The sequence below is a fragment of the Hyaena hyaena genome, unplaced genomic scaffold (assembly GCF_003009895.1).
Source record: "Hyaena hyaena isolate Hyena2069 unplaced genomic scaffold, ASM300989v1 scaffold_214, whole genome shotgun sequence".
NCBI lineage: Eukaryota > Metazoa > Chordata > Mammalia > Carnivora > Hyaenidae > Hyaena > Hyaena hyaena.
Genome location: NW_024080842.1, coordinates 2034479 through 2061064, shown reverse-complemented (window position 1 = coordinate 2061064; position 26586 = coordinate 2034479). Strand labels below are relative to the sequence as shown.

The window sequence follows — 26586 nt, the reverse complement described above, 5'->3', positions numbered from 1 at the left end:
CTTTGAGGCTGAGAACTCAGCTCTGGAGCCATATGACTTAGGTTCAAATTGCCACTTGCATTCAGTGTGACGTTGGGCCAGAAGCATAATCTCCCTGAGCCTCTGTCTCCTTGTCTGTGAAATGGGAATGACGACGGTACATCTACCCTATATGGTGTTCAAGGTGGCATAGGGAAACAACGCCTGGGAGACATTTGGTACGGGACCTGACCCACACAGGCATTCAGTAAAAACTGGCCTTGGGTTATCCTCACTTCAGTCCTAACTGGGTCCCACAACCAGGTCTTATCTGGGAAATCTCCGAGCTTTTAAATAGTCCTTAGGTCAGGAATAAGCCATGCTCTTGACTTGTTAACTCCCTTTTAAGGAGTTCTAAGTGGGAAGGAGTCGAATGCTGACACATAGCAGGTGCTCTGGAAGCAGTTGCTATGATCCTCCTCAGGAGGATTCCCTGCCAGGGCAAGGTGGCAGCTGGGTTGGGGCTGGGTCGAGTACAATCTCTCCAGGCTTTGTAGCCTTTGGGTCTTGTGGGTCACAGAGACCCCTGGTGCCTCGTGGCCATGGGCCTTGCCTCCAGCGACAGAGGTCAGCCAAGTGTTTTCTGCACCCTGCAAAACCCTCTAAGTCGTCTCTGGCCAGAGGGACCTGATGTCCTAAACTCCCCGGCCCTCCTGCATGCTTGGCTTTGGCAGCCCCATGGCTCTCACTTAGGCCCATTTTGACAAGTCCTGGGTCAAAGATTACGACCATGACCTCCCTTGACAGTGCACTGTTGCTTCCTGGCCACCACACCTAGGAGTGCCCGCCTGGTGCCATACCTGTGCTGGACATGAGATTACAGAGGCAGATAAGACTGAACCCTGATTAGGTGCTCTGTGAGGACCGGGGGCTGGGCAGGGCTCATCCTGTGGCCCCTGAGGGCCGAGTGCTGGGCCCTCTGACAGGGGAGCTCCAGTAGTCTCTGAAAGAGAGAATATGTGGGATTTGGAGAGGGAATATATTCTCCACATCCCCTACCCAGGGCCAGAAGCATGGATTAAGCTCCTAGCCAGTTTGACACCTTTATATCTACCTACTGAAGAACTACTACTAACCAATTTAAACCAGTTTTCTCCTCTGTAAAATGGGCCTGGTAACTGTAGCTGCCTAATGGTGTGGCAGGGATGAAATGAGAATACACATGGCAAGGACCCAGGGTAGCAAAGGGGAGGGGTAGGCCACCAGCTGGACAGAGAGGGGAGTCCTGATTAGGCTTGGCCCAGCTGTCTGTCCTCCCTCCTTGATGTCAATGTCAGGTGGTTCCGGAAACATCCAGTAGCCTGCGTAATTAATTGCAGATGCTTCCACACCAGTAGCTTGGCTTCTGTCTGCCTTCGCGGTGCTTTATCTGTTGACATCGAGAGGAGAGCATGTGTTCAGACTGCTCTGGCTTCTCTAGGTGCATTCCCTGCATATGCTCGGCTGCTCTAAGCTGACAGGAGCCAGGCACTCCTGGCCTGTCTGTGCTCTTTGGAGAGGATAGACTGAAGGTAGGGAGGGGCTGTCTTCTTTGTGAAGTCGTCCCTATCTCCCTCTAGCCCAGTCCCTCCATCTTCCAGGGTACCTCCCATTGCAAGGCCCTTATCTCGAAGCCAGCACAGCAGCGACCGTGGTTAGAACTATTAACAGCAGCACTTCCTGAGAATTCGCTGTGCTGAGCCTGCTATGTTCATCTTCTCATTTAATTACCATATCAGCCCTCTAAAGTACATCTTTACTGTCCCCATTTGAGAGATGAGGAAGTCGGGAAATTCTGGGGAATTCCCTGCATGACCGCCAGGGCCTAGTGGGCTGGGCCAGGAAGTTACAAGCCGCGGGAACAAGCACTGGGTTGCCCCTGTGAGGCCCAGAGAGAGTCTGTGCCCCCATCACGCTGGCATGCCAGCTTTCATTGCTCTCCCCCAGGCCCCACTGTCTTTCCCTTTTTGTCCATTCTTCCCTGGCCATTGTGCAGGTCTGCCCACCTCCTGCTCTGAAATTTATCTGGTTAATGAGAACCTGTCTTATCCCCTGGTCATGAATTGAGTGATGACCTGTGCTGCCCCCTCAGTGAGGCCAAAAGACTCGACCTAGGACAAAACCAACCTCTGGTATAGGTATAGGCTTTTGAAGTAGAGACCCTCCCCCAGCCCAGGCCATCCACCTTCTCCAGCTGATCTCTGTCCTGCTGGCTGACAGCTGAGACTGAGACCTTGGCCTAGGGTCAGGTGGGTCGGCGGCTGGTAGAAATAGCTTCTTCCATAGCCAGAGCCAGAAGATGTGTAACACGTGAGGACGAGAGCCCCAGAAAGCACAGGAAATGCCTTTCCTGGTGTGAGCCCCTTAACCCTAGATTCTCAGAGAAAGAAAGGAACTTTCTGACAGAGCACACAGGTGTCGGCAGTTACACCAGTAGGTGGGAGGGCACTCAAACAGAGGTTGTGTCCAAAACCTCACTGAACATACGCTGGGGACACAAAGCAGCATCAAGACAACATTTGTCTTTGTTTTTAAAAGAATGTATTAATTCCAGTAAGACCTTCATGAGGGAAGGCAGGATTTTATAGGACTAAGAGTATCAGTAATGCATCTGTTTGGAATGACCTATTTTACGGGGGGCTGGAGGGAGCCGCCATCAGTCACTACCTGAGGCCTCCCTTAATCTGGGCCTCTCGTGTGGGAAAAGGTGGCACCAAGCACTTTGCCTTTCTCCGTACTCCCGTCAACCTCCTCTGAGCCTCTCCCTGGGTCTGGAAGCCGTTTTTGCCTCCCTGTCTTCTTCATCCTTCCTGCCCCTCTGGCTGACACCTGGCCCATTTCCTGGAGCCCAGGAGTCCTCCCCATAGTTGAGCCATGTCTGTGCCATCCTGCCCACCCCTCCCGTCCCCTGTCTGCGCTGAGTCACAACCCCTGGCAGCCCTGCCTTTGACCCCAGGAGGCCTCTTGGGCAAGTGAGGGGCCTCTCAGCCCCTGGGAGGGCTGGCCAGATGGAAGTCAGGCTCTGCAGCAATAACCATGGCAACGGTGGGGGGTGAGAAGAGCTGGCATTTTGAACTGGCATCAGGAACTGAGGGGCAGTGCACAGCTGAGTCACGAGGGGGAACTGTGCCCTCCCCAGGCAGAAGCCCTCTGGTTCCATTTCAGAAGGAGCAAAGTAATATCCAAAGGTTTTAAAATACACCCTTACACACCTGTAGTGATTAATGTGTGCCAGGCACTATTGTAAGAGCTTTACCCATATTCATCCATTTGACTCTTACCAACCATAGAAGGTAAGTACTGTTATCATTAGCTTATTTTTTTGGATGAGGTCACTGTGCACACAGAAGTTCAGCAGCTTGCCCAGATTACACATTAAGTGGTAGATCAGGGTCGCCTGGCTGGCTCAGTCGGTAGAGCGTGCGCCTCTTGATCTTGGGGTTGTGAGTTCGAGCCCCATGTGGGGGGTAGAGTTTACTTAAAAAAAAAACATAGTGTATCAGGACTTTGGGTCCACATTTTGCAGACAGGACCCTTCCAGTGGAGCTGCCCCAGGGAGAGCCATGACCCAAGGGAGGGCTGCCCTGGAGTATATGATTCTGGGATTGTAATAGGCCCACCTGTGGATCCAGGGGAGGAAGCCTCGATCTTGCAGTGGGGGTGGGGGCACCATGGTGAGAGACTGACTGCTCAGGTTATGCCATATCTGAGGGAATGATAAGGTATGTGGGAGACATGTGTCTTCTGGAGGTGTAAAGCTTTCATGTGGAAAGGGCTACGGTGGGCTACTGCAGTGTACTCAGGTAAGGCTCCTTCTTACCCTAGAGGAGAGCCGGCCTCACTTCCCCTTGTGGGGTCATGGGGATAATCTTGGCCTCTCCCTAGCCTTGAGGGGCATGCTGAAGGACCTGAAGCCCCACTCTTTCCCACTTGTCCCACAGTGGTCGACACTGGGCATTGCCCAGTGAGAGCACATGGACTGCCTCCCATAGGCCCGGGCAGGGCAGATCTAGATCATGGAGCTTTAGCTAAAGCCTCATGACAGGACCAGTAGAGGAGTGCACTGGGCAGAATGGATATGCAGGGCAATGGGTCAGCATCCATTCCCCTCCTTACCCACACTCTGCCCTTTGTTCTGCTTTCCTGCTTGCCCATAGATAGGCCTTTGGGTCTCTGCAGGGTAGTCAGGCAGGAAGAGGTAGTGTAAGGAGGTCGCATCAAAATCTCACACCTCGCTTGTCCAGCAGCTCCTTATCTAGTCTGGCCGACTCAGTGGAGCCCGCCAGACCCCGTGAGCCTGGCAGGCTAAGGATCCCTCCTCTCATGATTCCCTCTCTTGATTTCCTAGGATCCTCCCACCGCTGGAAGGCCCCCCTACCCAGGTGTCCCCTAGCAGCTCTGAACTTGGCGAGGGCTCCCAGCCTGATTGGCCTGGGGGCAGCCGCTATGACCTGGACGAGATTGATGCCTACTGGCTGGAGCTCATCAACTCGGAGCTCAAGGAGATGGGTAGGTGACCTGATGGGACAAGAGTGGGTTTGGAGCAGGCCGAGCAGAGTTTTCTTCTGAATGCCACCCTCAGAAGGGTATGGGCACAACTGAGCTTTGGCACTGCATGGATCTGAGAGAAAATCCCTGCTGTATTCTAGTTTGGAGAAGTTATTTGGGGTGTCTTGTGCCTCATTTTCTGTAGCTGTCAGGTGAGTGCACTAATAGCATGTAATTTCCAGAGTTCTTGAGAATATCGTTAGTAAGCTTGACCGTTACATGAAGAGTAAGTGAGCACATTAATGAGTCTAGGATGAAAAATGAGGCTGAGGACAATTGATATGGGGCTCCTGGCTGAAGCCCACTAACATCTCCTAGGAAGGTCCCCCATTCCTGCCATACACACAGTTCAAGCAGTGGATTCTCCATGCATATAGCTGCCTCCCACAGATACTTCCATGTTATTTGCATGTACACGTGCGTGTGGTCACAAGCAGGCTGTCAAAAGTCAGAACACCATAACCTGCCCCAGGGGTCTTTGAGATTGAATGGCCCTGCCCGTTCTGTTTTCGGATGACGGAGCTGAGGCCCGCGACAATGGGTGCATTTTCCCATCACCCGGTGGGTGGGAGGAGACCCCTCCATACAACTGCCTGACAGAGCAGGCTCCTAACACCCTCCCCTGCTGTCCTCACAGAGAGGCCAGAGCTGGACGAGCTGACACTAGAGCGTGTGCTGGAGGAGTTGGAGACCCTGTGCCACCAGAATATGGCGCGGGCCATTGAGACACAGGAGGGGTTGGGCATCGAGTATGATGAGGACGTCGTCTGTGACGTGTGCCGTTCTCCCGAGGGCGAAGATGGCAACGAGATGGTCTTCTGTGACAAATGCAATGTCTGCGTGCACCAGGTGGGCATCCTCTCAGTCGCCCCCTCACATGTTCCTCGGCCAGGCCGCTGCCTGGACATGGTCATCCTGGCTGTAGGAATGCAGGAGCATTGTGGACACAGGCCCCTAAGCAGGGCAGGGGAGGAGGAGGGAACGGAGTGAGTGCCCCCTGGCTCAGCCCTGTCAGCCACACTGGAGTCAATGTCCACTGGGTGGTCTTTCCATGCTTTTCCTGTGGGCTTTCCTTGACTCCCCTCACTGAGCACCCTGCCCCCCTGCCCCTCCTCCTGTGCTCCTCACCATCCTAAACTTCTAAAGAGGCAACACAGTGCAGTGATGGAGAGTAAAGCCTGGAGCCAGCGTTCCTGATTCCAAATTGTGGCCCTTCCCTTTACAAACTATGTGACTTTGGGTAATTTCTTAACCTCTCTGGGCCTCTATTTCCTCAGCTTCAGATAAGTAATTTCTTGTGATGATTAAGGTACTTCCTATGAGCTGTTTGCTTAGAACAGTGTAGTCCGGGCTTATAAGTATTTACCATTATTGATGATATAAATTGGGTGCTGTCTGACATGCCGACATCTTGATCTTGGGCTCCAAAGCTTCCAGGTTTGGAGCAGTTCTGGGCCTTGTTTCTAGAAGACTTGACTGGAACCCAGTGGATCTACCATAGTGCGCGCATGCACACACACACACCTCCTTATCCGCCACTTCTGAAATAGCTTCTAGGGAGCTCAGAGGGGCTTCATCACTTGTCTGTGTACCCCCCATTCATTCATATCCCTTATACCAGTTGCTCTTAGGTCCATAAGCCATAGGCACGACTAGGAGGAGCCGCCTTCCCAAATCTCTGAAAAGAGGAAGAAAGCTCTGGGCCCTGTCCTTAGGCAGCATACATACCCAAATGTACGTTTAACTTACAGGAGTTCATGGCCGCTTCTGAAATCCATCACTCATTAGGAATCTCTAGCCAAAGCGACTTCCCTCCCAACAGAGGGCAGAGCTGAGCCCTTCCACAGAGGACTGGCGTCTTTGCCTTACAATCCCTCCGGAGGCCTCCTTGCCAGAGCCTACTAGCAGTGTGGCACTTGCAGCTTCTAGATCGGGCTGAGGCTGGGACCATTTGCGGCTAAATCCTGACCAAATGCACATGGCCGATGCATCTGACTTGTGACTGCCCTGCTCTCTCCCCAGGCATGCTATGGGATCCTCAAGGTGCCCACGGGCAGCTGGCTGTGCCGGACGTGTGCCCTGGGTGTCCAGCCAAAGTGCCTGCTCTGCCCCAAGCGAGGAGGAGCCTTGAAGCCCACCAGAAGCGGGACCAAGTGGGTGCACGTCAGCTGCGCTCTGTGGATTCCTGAGGTGGGCAGACGTGGCCATGGGGCGGCTCTGGGGAAGCGGGTCTGCATGGAGCTCAGAACTCTGGTTACAGACCACTGGGAAAGAAGGAACCGGTCTGCATAAAAAGGGGTATCTCCTATGTGGTACCCAAGAACTGGGGCGGCAACCCACAGAGAGCTTTGGATTTAGACAGAACTCAGGTGGTGGTTTCCATGGGTAAATGGGATTATGGGCACTGGGGGACCCAGGTGGTAGGTCTGAGAGCTGGGCAGACACCAGGCAGTGGAGTAGAGGGGAAAGCGTGTTGTGAGCCCTTCCAAATCCACAGTGGTTCCAACCAATGTCACACCCCCTGTTTAGAACAAAAATGAGCCGGCTGACCTAAAAGGAAATCGAGCAATCAGGCAGAGAGCTAATTAGAAGTGGATAGTGGGTCTGCTAACTATGGCTATGGCTGGGATGGAGGGGTCGGTGTGGAGTCTGCATGGAGGGGGACCATGAGAGACAGGCTAGGTAGGCCCACTTTGAGTTAGAAGAGGCACCAGACTTCTGGAAGGTTATCCTGTTTTATTTGAAATATGAAATGGTGACATCCACCAGAATTTCTGACCTAGCCTTGCTGTGTCCCCAGATCCAGAATGAGGCCCCAGTCTGATGCTGCCTGTACCTACAAGCAAGCCAGGCAGCCCTGTCAGCAGATGGCCCTACCCTTTGTGGGCTTTCAGTCTGAAAAGTTCTTGTACGGACCCACATTGTAGGCTTCTGTGGTGATAGTGGTTGTGTTGACAGTGGTATCTTACTCCCAGATCAGCCTCTTAAAGCTGGAACTACCTCTGAGTATACTCTGGGCTGGGCACAGCAGAGACAAGCAGAATCAACAGGGACTTCTCCCTACCGTGGGGGCCCTTTGGTTTAGGATCTCTGGACAGGAGCCCTTCCTCCATCTTCAGACATGGGCAGTGGGGAGGCAGACACACCCTCTGGGGCTAAGAGGTGGGCTGTGCCCAGGAGACTTAGGTGTGGTTGTTGGTTTATCCCCATAGGAGGGATGGGAAGGGCTAAATAAAGGCACATCCTTATTGGCCAGGAAAGCCCTGGAAGCCCCCAAGAAGAAATGCTGCTTTAGGGCCTTTACTTGCTGCCCAGAAACATCAATTAAATAAATACATGTTAGAATAAGTAATCTGTGTGTACACAGAGATACACACACACTCAGTTACACAGACTGCTCTGCACTCTCAAACAGAGTCACATTTTAAGACTAGTCATAGGTGAGCAAACACTAACACACTCAGTGGTCAGCCTGAGATGGTCACGGAGGTCTTGGGATTCAGGGGCTCTCCCATTGCTCTGTGCACCCACTGCCTGGTTTCAGCAGACAACTCCCATTTGGGGGATCCTTAGAGGCAGGCTGGGGATGAGAGGCCTGATGCGGCTCCCTGTGTCCTGCCCAGGTCAGCATCGGGTGCCCTGAGAAGATGGAGCCCATCACCAAGATCTCACATATCCCAGCCAGCCGCTGGGCTCTGTCCTGCAGCCTTTGCAAGGAGTGCACAGGCACCTGCATTCAGGTACGTGGCCTGTTCATCTACTGCCACCCGGGAGGTCTCCTGCATAGACCAGCTGCCTAGAGAGGTGCTTCTGGGACACTCTGGAAAACACACGGCTGCCAGCACCGCCACCCCCACCCCCAATGGGCCACAGATGCCTGGGACTGGAGCCAGACTCAGAACCCCACCCAAGGGGCATTCCTCTATCCCCAGTTCCTCTAGGCATGGGGTAGAGGCTGCAAAAGCAAAGGCTTACCACACCATTGCATTGCTGAGGGACCCTGGCTTTCCCCAACAGCAGCTGTCTTTGGGGTTAATAAATACATTGACCTCATGTCCGACATCAAACATGTGGGAGAGGTAGGAAACCCTTTTCATCCAGCTGAGCTAATAGGCTCTCCCCCTGCAGGACAGTGCTGCACCAGTCTGTCCACAGCATTGGTTCCCAAATTCCGGTGTGCGTCAGTATTACCTGGAGAGCTTGTTAACACGCGTGTTGCTGGGCCTACCCCCAGAGGTCCCACTTCAGTAGATTAAGAATGAGCTGAGAATTTGCTTTTCCAACAAGTTCCCAGGTGACCCGATGCTGCTGGTCTGTAGTTTGGAAAGTAGGGGTTTATCCTTTGTCCTCTTCCTTTCTCTAGCAGCAGTTGTCATTGCAAACACTAGATGTGCCTCCACCCATTTGTAAGACTTTCAAGTGACTTGTGAGTGCAGTCATTAATAGTTGGGTGGGGTATTCCTGAAACATTTATCAGTTGCCCACAGCCATCATCCAAGGCTGCGAGGGAGGAGTGAGTAGTCCCTGAGTTGGCCCTAGCTGCCTGGGCAAGAAAAGGAAAGGGTCCCTGTCCAGCACCGCTTCCCAGAGGACAGAGGAGGGGCATGACTCTCCATCTGAGATGATGTTGCAGAAAGGAGGCAGTGACCCATCACCAGCCTTTCTTTTGACGCCTCTTGTTCCAAAGTGATTTTGCCCACACCGTAATGCAGCCTAATCCCCAAAGGGTTGTCAGATCACCTGACCATTTCCCCAAGATATATGGTGCTGAACCCCATTTCCTTTCAGGCTACCCCAGAGTTCCCCCTTCCCAAATACTACAGCTCCTTCCACACCCACAGGATGTTTGGGGTCCATGCCATTTTACATAGGGTATCATCAGCATCCTGGGTTCTCAGTGGAACCCTGGAGGGTGCCCCACATCCTTCTTCCTTCCCACCAGGCCTCCCTTCATGCCTGACACTTCCCCTCCTCTCTCCCCAGTGCTCCATGCCTTCCTGTGTCACAGCATTCCATGTCACATGCGCCTTTGACCATGGCCTGGAAATGCGGACTATATTAGCAGACAACGATGAGGTCAAGTTCAAGTCATTCTGCCAGGAGCACAGTGACGGGGGCCCTCGGAGTGAGCCCACTTCTGAGCCTGTGGAGCCCAGCCCAGCTGGCGAGGACCTGGAGAAGGTGACCCTACGCAAGCAGCGGTTGCAGCAGCTGGAGGAAGACTTCTACGAGCTGGTGGAGCCGGCTGAGGTGGCTGAGCGGCTGGAGCTGGCTGAGGCACTGGTTGACTTCATCTACCAGTACTGGAAGCTGAAGAGGAAAGCCAACGCCAACCAGCCACTGCTCACCCCCAAGACCGACGAGGTGGACAACCTGGCCCAGCAGGAGCAAGACGTCCTATACCGCCGCCTGAAGCTCTTCACACACCTGCGGCAGGACTTGGAGAGGGTGAGTCCCCCTGTCACCTTCCCACCTGCCGGCCTGCCCGGTGGGCATCCCCAAGGTCTTTCTGCCCTGTGTACACCGTCCTGCAGCAGCCATGGCTCTCCAGGACTCCAGATGGTGATGTCTGGCCGAGGGGCTCAGGACTTCTAGTTCTCTGACAAGGTGGGGGTAACTGATACTGTGCAGAACAGGGAAGCCTCTAGGCCTTGGATCTCTGAGCCCTTCTTGTCCCAGTCCTCTTATAGGCTTAAATGGTAGGTACCTTGCTACGTTCCTGAGGCTCTAGGACATCAGAGCTGGGGCACAACCCAGGCTTCCAGCTTCTGCTGGCCTCTGTCCCCATTAGTGGCCTCCGTGGGCCATGCCTGTTCCCAACACATGAGCTTCAGCTTGGAATTGGAGGCAGGGGAGGAACTGGGAATTGCAGCAAGTTATATCAGCCCGCCAGGCATGTGCTGGGCCAGGGCAGGGATGACAGGTGTTAACGTGGGGCGTGGGGGCATATGGGTAGGCTGGAGGCACAGTCAGCCTGTGTGGACTATAAGGATGAAGCTGAGTGGGTGGACCAAAGTGTGTGTGGAAGCTGCAGAATGTTTTAAGCAGTGACTGTCCCTCTGTGGCTGCAACTTCCAAAGAGTCCCCCTGAGAATGAATTGAGGGGCAGCCAGTGAATGGGTTGGCTGAAGCCGCCCTCAGCTCTGTACTAAGGAGATAGGTGGTCTTGGCTTGATCCAGGGTGGTAGTTCTGGGGGCAGAGTAAGATGAGACACCGTGGCTTTGGGGTAATTTGTGGTGGTTAAGGGAGAGTGAGAGTTGCTTTCCTCCTGGAGCATGGGAGCCCTCCACAGGTTCCACTCCCTCCTACTACCCCAGAAAAAAAGATGAGGTTCCACCTTCCGTGGCATATGCCCTTGAACTTGACTTTACTTTCCCACTGTGTTACTTCCAGCACCTAACATAGCACCACCAAGTTGGAGGCAACTCAAAGATGAAACAGGATGTTCTCTGAACCCCAGGGCCTGTTTTAGGGACATTCAGTTCTGGGGTTCAACAGCACGTGGGATCATGTCATAATATATTCCATGCATGAGCACAGACACACAACGTCTGTCCTTTCCCCTTTTCTCCTTCCTTGTGAGGAAGCAGTCCTGAATGGAAGCATTGAGGGGGCTTTGTATGACCTGAGGCAACTGCTTTTCTTATGTCTATCTCTGTTGGCGAGTCTGTAAAATGGGTAGAACAACCTGGCAGGTGTTGTGCTGTGTTGAGGCGAACATGAGGTAGAGGCTCTGAAACTGGACCTGGCTTCCCCAGTCTCCTTTAGCCCTACTCCTCTGCCCTGAGGCCTGGTCAGGGTGAAATGACCCCGATGGCCTGAGAGGAAGCCTAACTGCCTGGCAGCCAGCCTGCCACCAGGTCAGAAGGGGGAGGTGCAGAGTGGGGACACCAGATGTCCCTGGCTCCAGCCAGGGCTGAGGGCAAAGCCATCTACATTGCAGCCCCTACTTCCTGGGCAGCTCAGCCTCCTGTGTCATGTGGCAGTGGTATCAGGTACATTGGGACATCGAGTACTTTCAGAGACCAAAGCTGCGTCCAGAGTTGTCCTCTGGCCACCCCTGAGTCTGCACCCTCCAGGTCTCTAGGACAACACCCTGCTGTTACCCCCGCTGTTTCCCAAATGACCCCTTAGGTCTGACCTTCCTGGTCATGCTGGTCAGCCCACTGGCTCCGCTGGGGCCATGTAGGGAGGCCTGGGTACAGGGTTACTTATTTAATCATTATCTTGAAGAAAGAGGCAAAGTAGATCCTCCCGGTCCTAATGAGCAGGTAAAGAAACGAGGACTCTGGAAAATTAATGACAGAAAGCTTTAGAGGAATTAGTGTTTTCTAGGGTTTGAGTTGAATTTGGACCTGGATGGGGGGTGGGGTTTCTCATCAGGAGAGTTGTTGGCTTAACCTACTCTGTGCATTTCCTGAGCAAAAGCATCCCCCAGCCTCTGGACCTCATTGTCAGCTGGTACAAGTGGGGCCAAGGGGTCAAGGTCAAGGCAACATCCCAGGCAACCAGAGCTGCCCTGCAGAGAGGCCTCTGGTCGGACTCTCCAAAGTCAGGCATGAACCAACCCACTCTTCCGCCAGCAAGAGGAGACAGGGCCGACTTTGAAGTCTGTGCAGCTCTTCGGGACTCAGGAGGGCCCTGTCAGAATGCTTCTCCAGCAGCCCCTGAGCTGGACTGGCAGGCACCGGCTGAGACTGAGGCGAGTGGGTATGCAGCCCTGGCAAGCTGGGGAGAGTCAGAGAGCCCTGTGCCAGCTTGACCCCCTCCAGGTCTAGCCGTGGGGCCTTTTACGGCCACGCGTTGGTGGCTTGCATGAGTGAACAGGGCTGAGAGCTCTGCCACAAGGGAGGCTTTCTGCAGAGACCCATGACTGGTGGTGGCCCGGCCGTGGCCTAGTGCCAACAGCCGAGAGTATCCAGCCTCTGACTGGGCACCAGGCCAGCTTGGGCTGCATCCATCAGGGAGCTAAGGTTGGGGTTGAGACTGAAGCATTGGGCAGTTGTGGGTTTGCATCCAGTTCCAGCACTTTCCGGCTCTGTGCCTTCTGAGTTTCAGTTTCCTTTCTGTAAAATGGGAATAAGGTGCCAGCTGATGCTGGAGTCACAGTGGTGGTGGGAGTACAGTGTCCTCTGCTGTACGTCGTGGTTATTGTTGCTGTTCTGGCCCTTAGAAGAGCGGGCGGCTTGCATAGAGGGGCTCCGTGGAGGACTGAAGGCATGGACCCAGTGCTTGGACCTGGGAATGAAACACAGGCCATCCCCCCTGATGGATGTGTCCCACAAGGCCAGGCCAGAAGCAGAAGCAGGGCCACGCTGCAGCCACTAGCCTGAAGTCCCATTTTATGATCAGCCTTTACGTGTTTTCCTAAAACTTCAGCCGCAGGCCTTGGCCTCAGCAGGCAGCTCAGGAAAGCATGGCCACCGCCGTCTCCCAGAGTTATTCACAGCTGACAAAAAAATTGCGGTGCTGATGAGCAGCCTGTCACACGCCGACTGGTGTCCCCTAGCAACCGTGCTGGCAGTTCGAGCTGCACAGGGCCTCCGCGCCTGTGCCTCTGGATCCAGTTACCAGGAGTTCACTCAAGAGCATGACCCGGCCTGGGAAGGTGGGGGCAGCTCTCAGACATTCACCCCCCTCCCTGAGGATGGACACGTGGGAGCTCCCCGAGGCCCCATTTTTTCTCCTAGGGAGAAGGCCCCGCCCTCCCTCACACTTGCCACCCATCTGCTTCCTTGTCACGTTGGTCATACCCCATTTACTCTGTCCTCAGTGCCCGGATTGTGTTCTCCTTGGCCTCCCACCAAAGCCTACCTTGTCCCAGGCAGCCTTGGCTTCCAGAACTCTGGCTCCTCGGCCACTGTATCTCCCATCTCTACAACATTTCCAACCCATTAGTGTCCGCACCTCATTGAAACCCTGTCGCCACCTCAAAGTGCTCCCTCGTCAGTAACCCTGCATCCACACATCCCCCTTCCTACTCAGCCTCCTGTCTCCCTGCTTCCAGCCTCCCCACTCTTTACTGTCCCCTGCTTTCTTCACTCCCGCTCCATGTGGCATTATTAGCTCACTGCCCGTGCCCTTGCCCCTGTGTGAAGGCCACGTACCTGGCAGAGCCTCACCTGGTAAGAATCCTATGGTGGTGAGCAGGTAAGCTCTACCAAGGTTCCTGTCAGCCAGCCTTGTTCTTGGACATTCTGGACTCCCCAGTCTGCGCCCTGGCTCCGCCTCCCTCAGGGCTCCCCCTTGTGGGCCCTCGATCTCACCTCCTGTTCATCAGACGAGACCCCTCCAGCTTCCCACCTGTAGAGCCCTCCCTATCGATTCTCTGCCCCTTTTACCCCATCTCCCCTTCCCTCAATGCCTACCCTGCAGCAAGGGAGTCGGCCTTCCCTTCATGCCTGCTCAGCCTCCAGTATTTGTTTGTTTGTTTGTTTGTTTTTTAATGTTTTATTTATTTCTAGGAGAGAGAGACAGCGTGAACAGGGGAGGGTCAGAGAGAGAGGGAGACACAGACTCTGAAACAGGCTCCAGGCTCTGAGCTGGCAGTCAGCACAGAGCCCGACGCGGGGCTCGAACCCACGAACCGCGAGATCATGACCTAAGCGAAAGTCGGACGCTTAACCGACTAAGCCACCCAGGTGCCCCAGCCTCCAGTATTTGAATCTACTTTACCTTCTCCCATTTCTGAAAGGACATCCTCCCTCCTCATGTCCCTCCAGGGATGGGACCCTCTACCCTCATCCCCATCTGTTCTTTCCTGTCATCCTGGCCAGGCTTCTGCCACTGCCATTTACCAGGGCCACCAACAGCCTCCCATGGCCTACATCCAGTGGCCACTTCCCCATCCTCACCCTCTAGCCTTCTGAGCAATGGTTACCACAGTCAGGTACGCCTTTGGTCTTGAAATACGTTTCTTGTGGATGCTCTGACCAGATCCCCCCTTAACACCTCTGTTCTCCGGCTCCCTCTGTGAGTGTTCCTTGGCCCCAGTGATCATCAGTTCACCACACTCAGTCTGACCTCTCAGTGGTCTGCTCCTCATCAGGAGCTGGTCCAGCCCACACTCCCTTCTGAGCACCAGCATCTCTTGCCCAATTTCCCACAGGTCCAAGCCTGCCCACCCCCCCCAACCTCCCTAGTCTCCACAGATGCCCCAACACTAGTCCAGTCTAGTTCAGGATAGCTGGCTGGGAGCCCTCCCTGGCCCTCCACTCTCCTCACCCACATTTCACTCTGTAAAACTTACTGATAGCAAAACAGTTTCATCAGAATGTAAAAAGCCTGCTTTTACTACCAATCCCTAGTTTGGGGAGACTTTGCTACTTCATTCATTTTTTTGACTCTGACTTATTTTTGAGAGAGAGAGAAAGTGAGAGCACATATGCAAGAGGGGCAGAGAGAGAAGGGGACAGAGGATCCAAAGTGGGCTCTGAGCTATCGGCACAGAGCCTGATGTGAAGCCTGAACTCCAAACCATGAGATCATGACCTGAGCTGAAGTCGGACGTTCAACTGACTGAGCCCCATAGGCACCCCACTCTTATTTTTTAAAAGAGAACTTTCTATGTTTAAAATCCGAAAAAAACAGTAATGACAGTGTCAGGAACCTAATAGCCAGGGTGAACTTCTAAGGTGGTATCAATACTTGGTCCCCAAAAGCCATCACAAAAGAGGAACTCTACAACATTCAGTAACATGTAGCTATGTAACCATCAGTCTTTTTTAAAATTGTTTTTGTTTTATTTATTTTTGAGACCAAGACAGAGCACTAGTGGGGGAATGGCAGAGAGAGAGGGAGACACAGAATCTAAAACAGACTCCAGGCTCTGAGCTGTCAGCACAGAACCCTATGCAGGGCTCAAACCCACAACTGTGAGATCATGACCTGAGCCGAAGTCAGACACTTAACCGGCTGAGCCACCCAGGCGCCCCTTGTAACCATCAGTCTTGAGAGAAATTAGAGAAGTTATTGATGGTTCCAGGGTGAGGTGGGAACAAGGGGTCACATCCTGGCCAGTGTACCAACCACAGAAGGTTGGTATTGTTGGGATTCTTACAGAAAGAAGCACTCCTATCTTCCCTAGCAGAAATCTGCAGATAGTACCGACTGTGTCGTGCACTCACAGAGGGAGCCAGAGAACAGGGGTGTTAAGGGGAGATCTGGTCAGAGGATCCACAAGAAATGTATTTCAATGTTTCAGGAAAAACATGGAACATTTACCTGCAATGTATTCTATTTTTCATGGCTTACTCATATCTACCACTGCATCTCATGAAACAGACATAGTCAGAATTTCTAATTGGATCAAAAAATGTATCAGTAGGGGCGCCTGGGTGGCTTAGTCGGTTAAGCGTCCGACTTTCACTTAGGTCATGATCTCACAGTTCGTGGGTTCGAGCCCCGCGTCGGGCTCTGTGCTGACTGCCAGCTCAGAGCCTGGAGCCTGTTTCAGTCTGTGACTCCCTCTCTCTCTGACCCTCCCCTGCTCACGTTGTCTCTCTCTCTCTCTCTCTCCTAGAAATAAATAAAACATTAAAATATTTTTAAAAAAAAAATGTATCAGTAGATATTTTAATATTTCCTTCCTATGCCATAATGAACTATCTAACTCAGTAGCCAGGGGCCTAGAGCACTAATTCTCAGATTCTGTAATGCTATATAAAATAATATATTTAAGGACACAGCCCCCAAAGACTTTCACCTTCCCCCAAGCCAGGGAATGTGTGTTTCTAACCAGCCACCCCAGGGATCTTGATGCCAGTAATTCATTTGGGTTTGCCGTGAGAAACCTTTTTGTAAAGTTTCAGAAGAAAGACCAAAAAAAAAAATCTGTATTTTAATAGGAAGTGATGAATATTGACTTCTTTGAGGGGGACGCCTGCAACTCTAAGGCTCATGTCATCTTTAGGGATTAGTGTTAGAGTTAAGTTCGGTTGTGGCATGTTTGGGAAATTTTTTAAAAGCTGGACTTTGATCTGTTTTTAGGTTGGATGTATTGACTGGTTTGTTTTGAGACCTCCAAAGTCATAAGTCTGTCCACCTCTCTTCACCCCCATGTTCCCCATGCACATGAAGTCATGTGACTGCCAGGAGGAAAGCAGACCAGGTTTCAGGGAGAATAATGTTGGGCTGCTTGGATGCAGTGGACAGGGAAGGCCTTCTGGAGGTGACTTTTTTTTTTAAATTTTTTGTTTAATGTTCATTTATTTTTGAGAGAGAGAGACAGAGTGCGAGCAGGGGAGGGACAGAGAGAGAGGAAGACAGAATCTGAAGCAGGCTCCAGGTTCTGAGTTGTCCGCACACAGCCTGACACAGAGCTTGAATTCACGAACCGTGAGATCATGACCTGAGCTGAAGTTGGATGCTTAACCGACTGAGCCACCCAGGCGCCCCAAAATATGTTTTCTTACAGTTCTAGAGGTCAGAAATCCAAGATCAAGATGTTGGCAATGTTGATTCTGTCTAGAGACTCTGACAGAGGATCTGTTCGGGGCCTCTCTCCTGGCTTCTGATTGCCAGCAACCCTTGGCATTTCTTGACTTGTAGATCCGTGATTCCATCTCTGCCTCTTTTGTCACATACCATTCTCTCTCTATGTGTCTTCGCATGGTCTTTATGAGGACACCAGTCATTGGATTTAGAACTCATTAACATCTGGTGTGACCTCATCTTAACTGATTATATGTGAGGTTCCAGGTAGACATAAAATTTGGCAGGGGGCACTGTTCAACCCAGTAGGGAAACCAGTGGAGGTGTTAAGAGGGAAAGGATTTACATTTTAAGAAGATGATATGGATAGCAGAGGGGTCAGAATGCCTGCTTGTCCAGGTAGAGCCAGTGCAGGTGACCAGGAAATGGAGGGGACTGATGGGAAAGAATTAGGTTCACCAGGGACTCATGGGGCACACTGAAGGGGTGGCTCTGGGGTCGAGTGAGGAAGAGCTAGGTCCTGAAGGGTGATGCCAGGATCTTAGCACTTCTGCCTCGCCCCACCCCTCCCCACTCCCAGCTCCCCTCAGCCCAGCACTGTAGACACAAGGCCTTGTTCTGCCATCTTCCCTGCCTAGCCTTACTCTGGATCTTCGGCCCCAGCCTGTGCACCTCTGTGTGATCAACATCCACTCAGCCTGGCTGTCCCTTTGTCCAGGAAGCCCTCTCGCTAGCCCAAGTCTGGGTCAGGGCTGCCTAGTCCTGTCAGTACTTACTCTGCATCTCTCTGCCCTATTGGGCAGCAAGCTCTCAGAAGAAAGGGACCTGATGGCATTGCCTGCTGCTGAGCCCAGGGCCTGACATCGCATGAGTCCCCAGAACCACGGCTTGTGCTTAGGGATGTGTGATTATGAGGCGCTCCTGAGGAAGTCTAGCATTTGAGAGGAAGCAAGGGCTCTTAGGCTGGGGCCAGGGGCTGCTGCTCTGGGGAGATGCTGGCCTTGTATGCCCATGTCCGTGGTCTAGGCTGGGTGCACACATCAGTGTGGTACAGAGCCTGGAGCCGGCATTCTGGTATCTCCTTCACCCCAGGAGAAGTCCTTCTGGGCTCAGGAAGGAAGGGAGGACATCCATGTCTGCAGAGAGGTGTGATCACAGCTACCCCCAGGCCAGGAGAAATGGAGGTCATGGTAACAGGCAGGGCCTCTAGAACCCATACATCTCCCCCAGGCAACTTAAGGTCATGAAGCCTGAACTCCACTTTGAAGATGGAACCCATCTGCAGACGGAAGTACAGGCCTCAGCTGCACAGACCCTGGCGGGACCCAGAATTCCAGCACACAGCTTCTGGCCAGCCTTCCCTGCTTGGGAGGTTTCCACCTGAGCTGAAGACAATGGCGGAACAAGGAAATGTCTTGAGGGAGGGGCCTGGTTTTGGCCCCTGAAGTGTGATGTATTCTGAGAACAGCCACGAGGGGATGGCACACTGGGGAAAGGCACCAGGTGGGCAGGGAGCAACATGGCCCGTCCTCCAGGTGCTTGCAGAACAGCTGCAGACCTAAGCAAACTGGTCTCCCAGGCACTAGACCCTCTTCCTAGCTGTCCTCAGGCAGTCGAAGAGGCCCCTGCCTTTCCCCCTGAGAACTTCTGTCTCTGGCCGAGGGAACATAGCCATGTGGAGGGGCTTTGGCCAGAGCAGGCATGGGCTTGCCTCAGGTCCTAGTGCAGCAAGTGGACGTGGCTCAGCCGCAGGGGTCAGAGACTGCCTGTCTGCTCGAAGCCGCTTTGCTGGGGCTCTCTCTGCTCTGTGCTCCATGGCCATCTGTGTCTCAGGATAGGAGCTGGCCTTGCCGTGGTGTTTGCGGCTGAGGAATCTCTTTGATGGACAAGAGGCCTTGGCCAGGAGGCAGAGGGATGGACTTGGTGACCTTGCGTGCCCCAGTGATCCTTGGCAGTGTGAAGGTAGGGGAGGGCAGTCACAGGGGCAGCATGGCAGAATGGCCAGGAAGTTTATGCCTAGGGGAGGCAAGTAGAGTCACCAGCATGAGTTAACCAGATGCTCCCCCTGCCAGCCCTGGCTCAGTGAGGGCCGCGGGATCAATGCTGTGTTTGGCCTGTGTTTTGGACCGGAGAACTGTGGCTCAGGGCTGAGGACACACTCAAGGCTTGGGAATTGATTCCTAGATTGATTGATTCCAGTCAGGTTAGACAGCAGTGCTTCCCCCCCCCACCCCGCCCCCTCACCCAGAGCCGGGAGGCCAGGGGTAGCTGCCCATGAGTAAAGTGGAAAACCTCTCTCTTGTCTCCTCAGGTTAGAAATCTGTGCTACATGGTGACAAGGCGCGAGAGAACGAAACATGCCATCTGCAAACTCCAGGAGCAAATATTCCACCTGCAGATGAAACTGATCGAACAGGACCTGTGTCGAGGTAGGCGTCTTCCCTGCCCACTGCCAGCCACCACTCGGTGTACATGCTCTCAAAAGGCCAGGTCCCAAGGAGGGTATGGGTCTTCAAGTCCTGATGGGAGCATGTGCATGGGGCCTGGGGTCGCTGGCCCATACACAGACCCTCCAGAACCAATTAGTAGGCCAGGATGGGACCTCCCGGGGGCCTCAGTTGTATGTTGATTGGCAGGGAGCCAGAGATGGGAATGTGGGCGTCAGGCCTCTCCGGAGGAAGCTTTCTGGTCCACTGGGGACACCTAGGTGGTTCCAGGGCCATAGCAGTGCAGTTGATTGTATGTGCACAGTGGCTCTAGGCTGGTGCTGGGACAGTAAGGTTCCAGAAGCTAGAGGGATTCCCTGAACCCGTGTTGATCCTGAATCAGGCAGCTGCTCCAGAGATGGAAGAGGGCTTCTGTGTTCTTTGTCTCTGACCTCATCTGAGAAAATTTAGATGCTGTACTAGCAGTTCTTTTTCTCCGTTTTCTTCTTAAACTCTTCCCATCACATGCATTTAGCAGATCTAGAAATCAGAGGCCAATGAACCTCCAGCATTACTGTTTTCTTCTAGTTGTGTGGATGTTGCCAGACACAGGGCCCTTCCCAGAGTGTTTACATGTTCAGGAGGGCAATGCTTAACTCAGGAAAAGGTCTTCTGGTGTTGAATTACATCCAGCTCGGTGGTGCGAGATTTTTGAGCCAGGAGCTGCCACTGCAAAGTTCAGCCTCAGGGTCCAGCTAGACCTGGAGTGGAGAGGAACCTGAGCTGTTGGGCCACCCCCAGAACGAATGACTGAGGACCTGGTACCGCCCCACCCTTGCCTGAGCCAAGCTGCCTCATTTGCACTTTGGGATCACCACGTATGCTGGCCCAAGACACCAGCGCTGCCAAATACAGGTCCTAGTGTAGGCCGGGTCATGTCCATGCAAAGGTCAGAGCTTACCATGCTTACCAACCTGGCCGCCAGAGCTCTCCAGGCTCCTTCTCCTCTGTTGATTTTTTTTAAATATATTTTTTAAATGTTTTATTTATTTCTGAGAGAGAGAGAGAGACAGCATGAGCAGGGGAGGGTCAGAGAGAGAGGGAGACACAGAATCTGAAGCAGGCTCCAGGCTCTGAGCTGTCAGCACAGAGCCCGACATAGGGCTCAAACCCACGAACCATGGGCTCATGACCTAAGACAAAGTCAGACGCTTAATCGACTGAGCCACCCAGGTGCCCCCTCCTCTGTTGATTTTTTTCAGTGAGTATTAACTGATTGTAGACAGGATGCCAGGCCCTGTGCCGGGTACTGCGGGGTACGCTGCCATGGACGGGATGGATAGGCTTCCTGTGTGTGGAGCTCACCATCTGGAAAGATAAAGGAAAGTGGTGCCCAAGGGGCTGCAGTTGGAACCAATGCAGGGACAGAAGTAATCTGTCCAAGCCACCAAGGGTGGCTTCATAGCAGTGGTGATCCTGGAGCTAGGTGTCCAGCTTCCTAGGACCTTGCAGTGGCGAGAGGTCCAGCTGCAGAAGGAGAGGTCCACAATCAGGGTAACAGAAAGTGGCAAGGCATGCAGTACCCTCAGGCACAGGATTCCAGGAACGAGGTCAAGAGCCAGGTCCGCATCGTCACACTGAATCTGGGGACATTTGCAGCTCCTAGACCTGAGTGGCAGCATCAGGCGGCCCTCTGTTCAGAGCAGGGCATGTGGGGAGAAGACTGGTTTTCCATCTGCCCGAAGCTCATGCCCTCTGTGTGGTGACACTTGACCCATGGGATGGGGACATGGCTACAAGCATGTTGTCGAGGCCTGTCTGGCCAGAGTGCTGGAGCAGCCTTCCTGTCGCAGCAATATTTAGGCTGTGAGCTGAACCAGTTGAAGAGCAGGACAATTTAGAATCCTAGAGGTCGGAGGTTGTCTTTTTAGAGAAACTAGAAGGCTGGCATAGCAGCAACCTGGGTAAGAGGACCATGTCTCAAGTGAGGTTGGGGGCTCGCTAGGATCAGACGTGCAAGATGTATGTGGCCTCAGAAGGAGCTCAGACTTCCCTGAGGGCTGTGGGGAACCGTAGAAGTCTCCCTCCAGAGCATATAGGCAGGGTCCCATGTCAGAGATGAGGATTCTGAGGTTGCGTGGGGGATTAGCAGCACAGCTGGGCAGAGTCCATGTCCCTCAGACTTCTTGTAAACCTTTATCTGAGAAGCGCTTCAGCTTCCTGCTGAAAAACTAGGAGAAGATTTCTGGCAGCTGGGCCTTCCCCATGCAGATATCCCTCTCCCGCTTCAGTGTTCTCAGTAGCTCCCTAGACCTATGTCATATCTAAGGATATGAGGGCCAGGTGTGCAGCCTGAGTCTGCCATCTGCTGTGTGACCTCAAGAACAGACCAGGAAACCAAGGCAGGAGACTTGCTCATGGGGCTGACCACTGTGGCTAGACTAGAACCCACGTCTCTTTATTCCTCAGACAGCCCTCAGACTTCTCTCCACATCCATGTCTGGCCCGTCGGCCTAGCATTGAAGGCCCTGTCCTGGCTTTGGCACCCGCCAGGTGTAGCTACGCTTTGCACCCACTAGGACTCACCCCGACCTCCCATCATATCTATAGGCCATGTAGATGTTAGACTGTATTCCAGGTCCTGGGGGAGGGTCCTCCACCCCCTTTGTGGCCCTGTGCCCTCCCCAAGCCACTCAAGGGCAGCGGTATGCACTTACCTCTCTGTTCCCCACCAGCTGTCCCTGACTCACAGGAGCCCACTTATCCCAGGTCTTCAGGGCTCTGAGCCTAGGGCACATCAGCAGGGCAAGGTGACCTTGAAGTTGAGGCACAGGTGATAGAGGATTCCTAGGATGGCCCATAGTGATGTTGGTTTTGGCTGAGCTGCTCGGAGTAACCGCCTCCCTTCTGCTCTCTCTTTCCCTGGCAGAAGGGTCTGGGAGGAGAGCAAAGGGCAAGAAGAGCGACTCGAAAAGGAAAGGCCGCGAGGGCCCGAAGGGCAGCCCTGAGAAGAAAGAGAAAGTGAAAGCGGGGCCTGACTCGGTCCTGGGGCAACTGGGTGAGTGAGTGGCCGCACTGGCCTGGTGGACATGGCTGGGCTCACATCATCACTCCCCTTGAAGCCCTCTAAGGCCAGCAGGGTCCACCAGCACCTCTGTTGGACAGAGTAGGAAGCCCAAGAGGGTTGGCTAACCAGGCCATTCCGTGCTCAGGCGATCACACCTTTTAGCCATAAAGGAAACTAGATAGGTCTCAGTGTCCTTTCTGGCATCCCGAGAAATTCCCCTTTTGTACATGTGGAGGTGGGCCCAGGGGCTCAGGAGCTGCCTTCACATTCTCTTAGCCAGAGTCCTGGAGGCCCTCAAGGGACATGCGGGCCCTCTGGACCCTTCCAGAATGCAGCCCTATGCTGAGAGATGAGGGTCAGCCAGAATTCTCCACCCTGGTCCCACTGCTGGAATTTCTCAAATGAGCCCTCACTTCAGCACCAGGAAGCCTTCCTGGAGCCACTCAGACCCAAAGGAGTAACCACAGGTATTGACCCAGCACGCGGTGAATCACAGCCTCCTCCCTGCTCCTACATGAAGCAGAACAGCCCTTGAGCGCTCCCCCCACCCCCAGCTTTGGGCTTTCTCTCCCCAGGTATCACATGCTTCCCCTAGAACACTTCTCAGGGATGACAACGGAATCTTCCAGACCTCTCTCCAGCAGGGAAGCCTCAGGTCATCTTGTATGTCCCTCAGTGTCAGAAAGGGAGCCATTTGGGTATCCAAAGGAAGGCCCAGTCTCACCTGCTGGCTCTGACATCCAAGAGGGACCTTCTACTCAAATGCACTTTGCTACCCTGTTTACACCTGATTCTCTTATCCAACATCTCTGCTTCTCTGCTTCCGAAGTGATTCTCATAAAAAACCCAGCGCCCCCTGGTGGCCTGAGGGTGTTTTCCTTCATTCCTTCATCCTCTGTATCCCCGGGATGGGGGTGGTGCAGAGCCGGCTTCATGGGTGTACCTGTGCATTCTCAAAGGGCTCTTGCTTGGTTTAATGCTCTACTGTTGTCACCTTGAGCTCTCTTAATAATTTTTGAAGAGGGAGCCCGCATTTTCACTTTGCACTCTGCACTCCAAATCATGAAGCCAGTTCTGGGAGTAGGTCGTCCTGGGGAGAGGGGCATATGGTGTGGACCCTCTTTGGTGGTGTTGACAGGAGGGATTAGCAAAACAAGATGGCTCAATTGGGTCTGGCAAGAAGACGAGAGGGAGACAGGTGCACAGCAGCCTGCTGGGGAGGGTCCAAGAGGGCCTCCTGAAAGGGGGTGGCATGCACCTGCAAGTGTCTCACTTGCTTCCTCTCTCCCCTCGGCCAGGCCTGTCCACCCCATTCCCCATCGATGGCACCTTCTTCAACAGCTGGCTGGCGCAGTCGGTGCAGATCACAGCAGAGAACATGGCCATGAGTGAGTGGTCACTGAACAATGGGCACCGCGAAGACCCCGCTCCGGGGCTACTGTCGGAGGAGCTGCTGCAGGACGAGGAGACACTGCTGAGCTTCATGCGAGACCCTTCGCTGCGACCCGGGGACCCTGCCAGGAAGGCCCGTGGCCGCACCCGCCTGCCTGCCAAGAAGAAGCCACCGCAGGATGGGCCTGGCTCACGGACGGCTCTGGACAAATCCCCCAAGAAGCCCTGGGGCCAGGATGCAGGCAGCGGCAAGGGGGGCCAGGGGCTAGTGGCCCGGAAACCAACGCGGCGAACGCCTTCCCACCTGCCGTCCAGCCCCACGGCTGGGGACTGTCCCATCCCAGCAGCCCCCGACAGCCCCCCCGCTCTGGCCCCCGAGACCCCGGACGAGGCAGCCCCAATGGCTGCCGACTCGAATGTCCAAGTGCCTGGCCCTGCAGTGAGCCCCAAGCCCTTGGGCCGGCTCCGGCTGCCCCGTGAAAACAAGGGAACCCGGAGATCGCCAGGTACCAGGCCTGATGCTGGGACAGGACCGCCCTCTGCTGTGGCCGAGAGGCCCAAGGTCAGCCTACACTTTGACACTGAGACTGACGGCTACTTCTCTGATGGGGAGATGAGCGACTCAGATGTGGAAGCTGAGGACAGTGGGGTACAGCGGGCTCCCCGGGAAGCAGGGGCTGAGGAGGTAGTCCGCATGGGGGTACTGGCCTCCTAAGCCACCCCCGTCCTGTCCCAGGCCCTGCCCTGGTCCTCCCACGAGGCCTCAGCCCAGTCACAACTGCCATTTCCAATCTCTGCTGAGTGTCTCAGACCCTTGAGACTGCCACTCTGTTGTGGTGTTATTTTTAATATAGAGAGAGTTTTGAATTCCACACTGTTGTCTTTCCTCTGTGCTGGCCTAGGACATTAGAATTCCTTCCACGGCTCTGGCCGCAGGGGCCCTAGCGGGTCCTGTGTTCCATCCCCGCCGCGGCAGCACCCTGCCCCGGCCCAGGCGACATTGCCGGGCTCCTGGCTAGATGTAGGCGAGGCGAAGAAGAGCTCAGGACGCCAGCCCGCTGCCACTGGGTGACACAGACCGTCGTTTGGGCATTATCTCACGGCAGATGGGCCAGCCCACGGCCTGCCCCGCCTTGTCCCCAAATTCCACTGGGGTCCATTTGGGGGGTCCTGCTGCACTCCACTGATCCCCAAGGAAGTATAATAAGCGATCCCCAGCCAGAGTCTACTCACTGTCACAAGCACAACGAGCTTATACAAGAAAGCACTGAGGGGTCGCTGAGGGCCCGCTGGTTCCAGAGGAACCACAGCTGTTCCTGATCAACCCACATCATCTGAGGCCTGCCCGCCCACCCCGTGACCCTCCACTCCCTTGCTGCTCCACCCCTGCCAGTGCCCAGCCCGGCGGCTCTGAGAAGGGGTTCCTAGAATCCTTTCTGAGCTGTGCCATTTACTCAGGGGACTCCCAAACAGCCAGCCGCCAGTGCCGGTGGAGGGCTGCAAGGGAGGGCCAGTGCCCAGATAGGGGCGTGGGGCTCAGACTCCCCCCACTTCGAGAATTGCTCTGGGGCTCCAACTTCCTTCCTTCCTTCGGGGCCAGTCTCGGCTGACATCTGGTCACTCCCAGACAGCTGACCTGACCAGACCAGACCGTTTGCCTTTTCAGATTTTCCAATCCTGCTACGAGATGAGCTTCTTCCTCAGTTTCCTTTCGGAAACCCCTCCTTCCAACAAGCAAGTGGGATCCCGGGGCCCAGGGCCGGCCATGTCGGCCTGCTGTGTCTGTTTGAAGTCTTGCTGGATGTTCCTGGTTCCTCCGTCCCTGTGAGCCGTTACCCCCTTCCCTGGCTCTGCCCTCCTTACCCGCTGCCACCCACCCCGCCTTTTCCGTCCCACCCCCTAGGTTCCAGGTAACTAGAACCTTTTGCTCTGAAAAGTTGTCAGGGGAGTGGCCCCAGGGTGATAGCTCAGGGAACAAACAAAAAAAAGGAATTCAGTGAAAACATGGTTTTTTTTCTTTTATGAATTACTCCTGGGTCACTTCCGCCACTGGTGAAGCCAGAACTTCGCCGACCAGAACCTTGCAAAAGTCCAGTGAATCAGTCGAATCATTCTGTGGATGCCAAAGAATATTTTGACCATAATACAGCACAGCCTGGACCTGATAACTTGTCACTTGGACTTTTTTTTTTTTTAACGGAGTTCTTTAGCAACACAGTGTGGAGACCTGTTCGTTGCACACACCCAAGGAGATGAGCCCAGGCTCTTGGAAGAGGACGCTGTTCTGCTGCTGAACCGTTGGAATCGGGACGTGGGAACCAGGTGTTGGCATTTCAGATCCTGGGCCCGGCCCGCTGTGAGCTTTCCTAAACTCTGAGACCCACAGAGGGGATGAATACGGACGGCAAAACCAGCATGGCAAGGTCTTCACCATGTGGTTCCCCCCCACACAAACACGCAACGTGCAAATCGGCGGGACGGGCAGCAGCTTGACCACCCACCCCCGCCTCCAGAACTTTCAAGGTACGACAGTGGCACTGTCATCGACACTCGGTTTCATGTGAATTTTAGCAAGATGGGAAACAGCGCTAGGACTAAGTTCAGAAGATCGGGCAAATGTGTCCGATTGGAGTGGACTCGGGGTGGGCTTCAAGGATTCTGGGCGCTGAGACGGCATGAGCTACCATGTGGAGTTGAGTGTGCCTGCCGCCGTGGTAGTAACG

At 54.1% G+C, this 26586-nt stretch overlaps 1 protein-coding gene across 10 annotated transcripts in view; it reads left to right on the top strand.

The window, feature by feature from the left end:
* The window catches only part of JADE2 (jade family PHD finger 2), a 51799-nt gene extending 25420 nt beyond the window's left edge, over positions 1–26379 (top strand). For 6 of the 10 annotated variants that reach the window (XM_039242250.1, XM_039242251.1, XM_039242249.1 and 3 more), the window contains 8 exons: positions 4346–4506; positions 5183–5394; positions 6568–6735; positions 8169–8285; positions 9529–9993; positions 19290–19407; positions 22334–22462; positions 23770–26379. In XM_039242250.1, coding sequence (XP_039098181.1) covers positions 4346–4506; positions 5183–5394; positions 6568–6735; positions 8169–8285; positions 9529–9993; positions 19290–19407; positions 22334–22462; positions 23770–24578 — 2179 coding nt within the window. In that variant the 3' untranslated portion in view covers positions 24579–26379. Of the gene's footprint in view, positions 1–4345; positions 4507–5182; positions 5395–6567; positions 6736–8168; positions 8286–9528; positions 9994–19289; positions 19408–22333; positions 22463–22747; positions 22936–23046; positions 23130–23769 lie in introns of those variants that run through there. The other 4 variants (XM_039242257.1, XM_039242256.1, XM_039242255.1 and 1 more) reach the window with 4 other exon arrangements.
* The last annotated feature ends 207 nt before the right edge of the window (positions 26380–26586 follow it).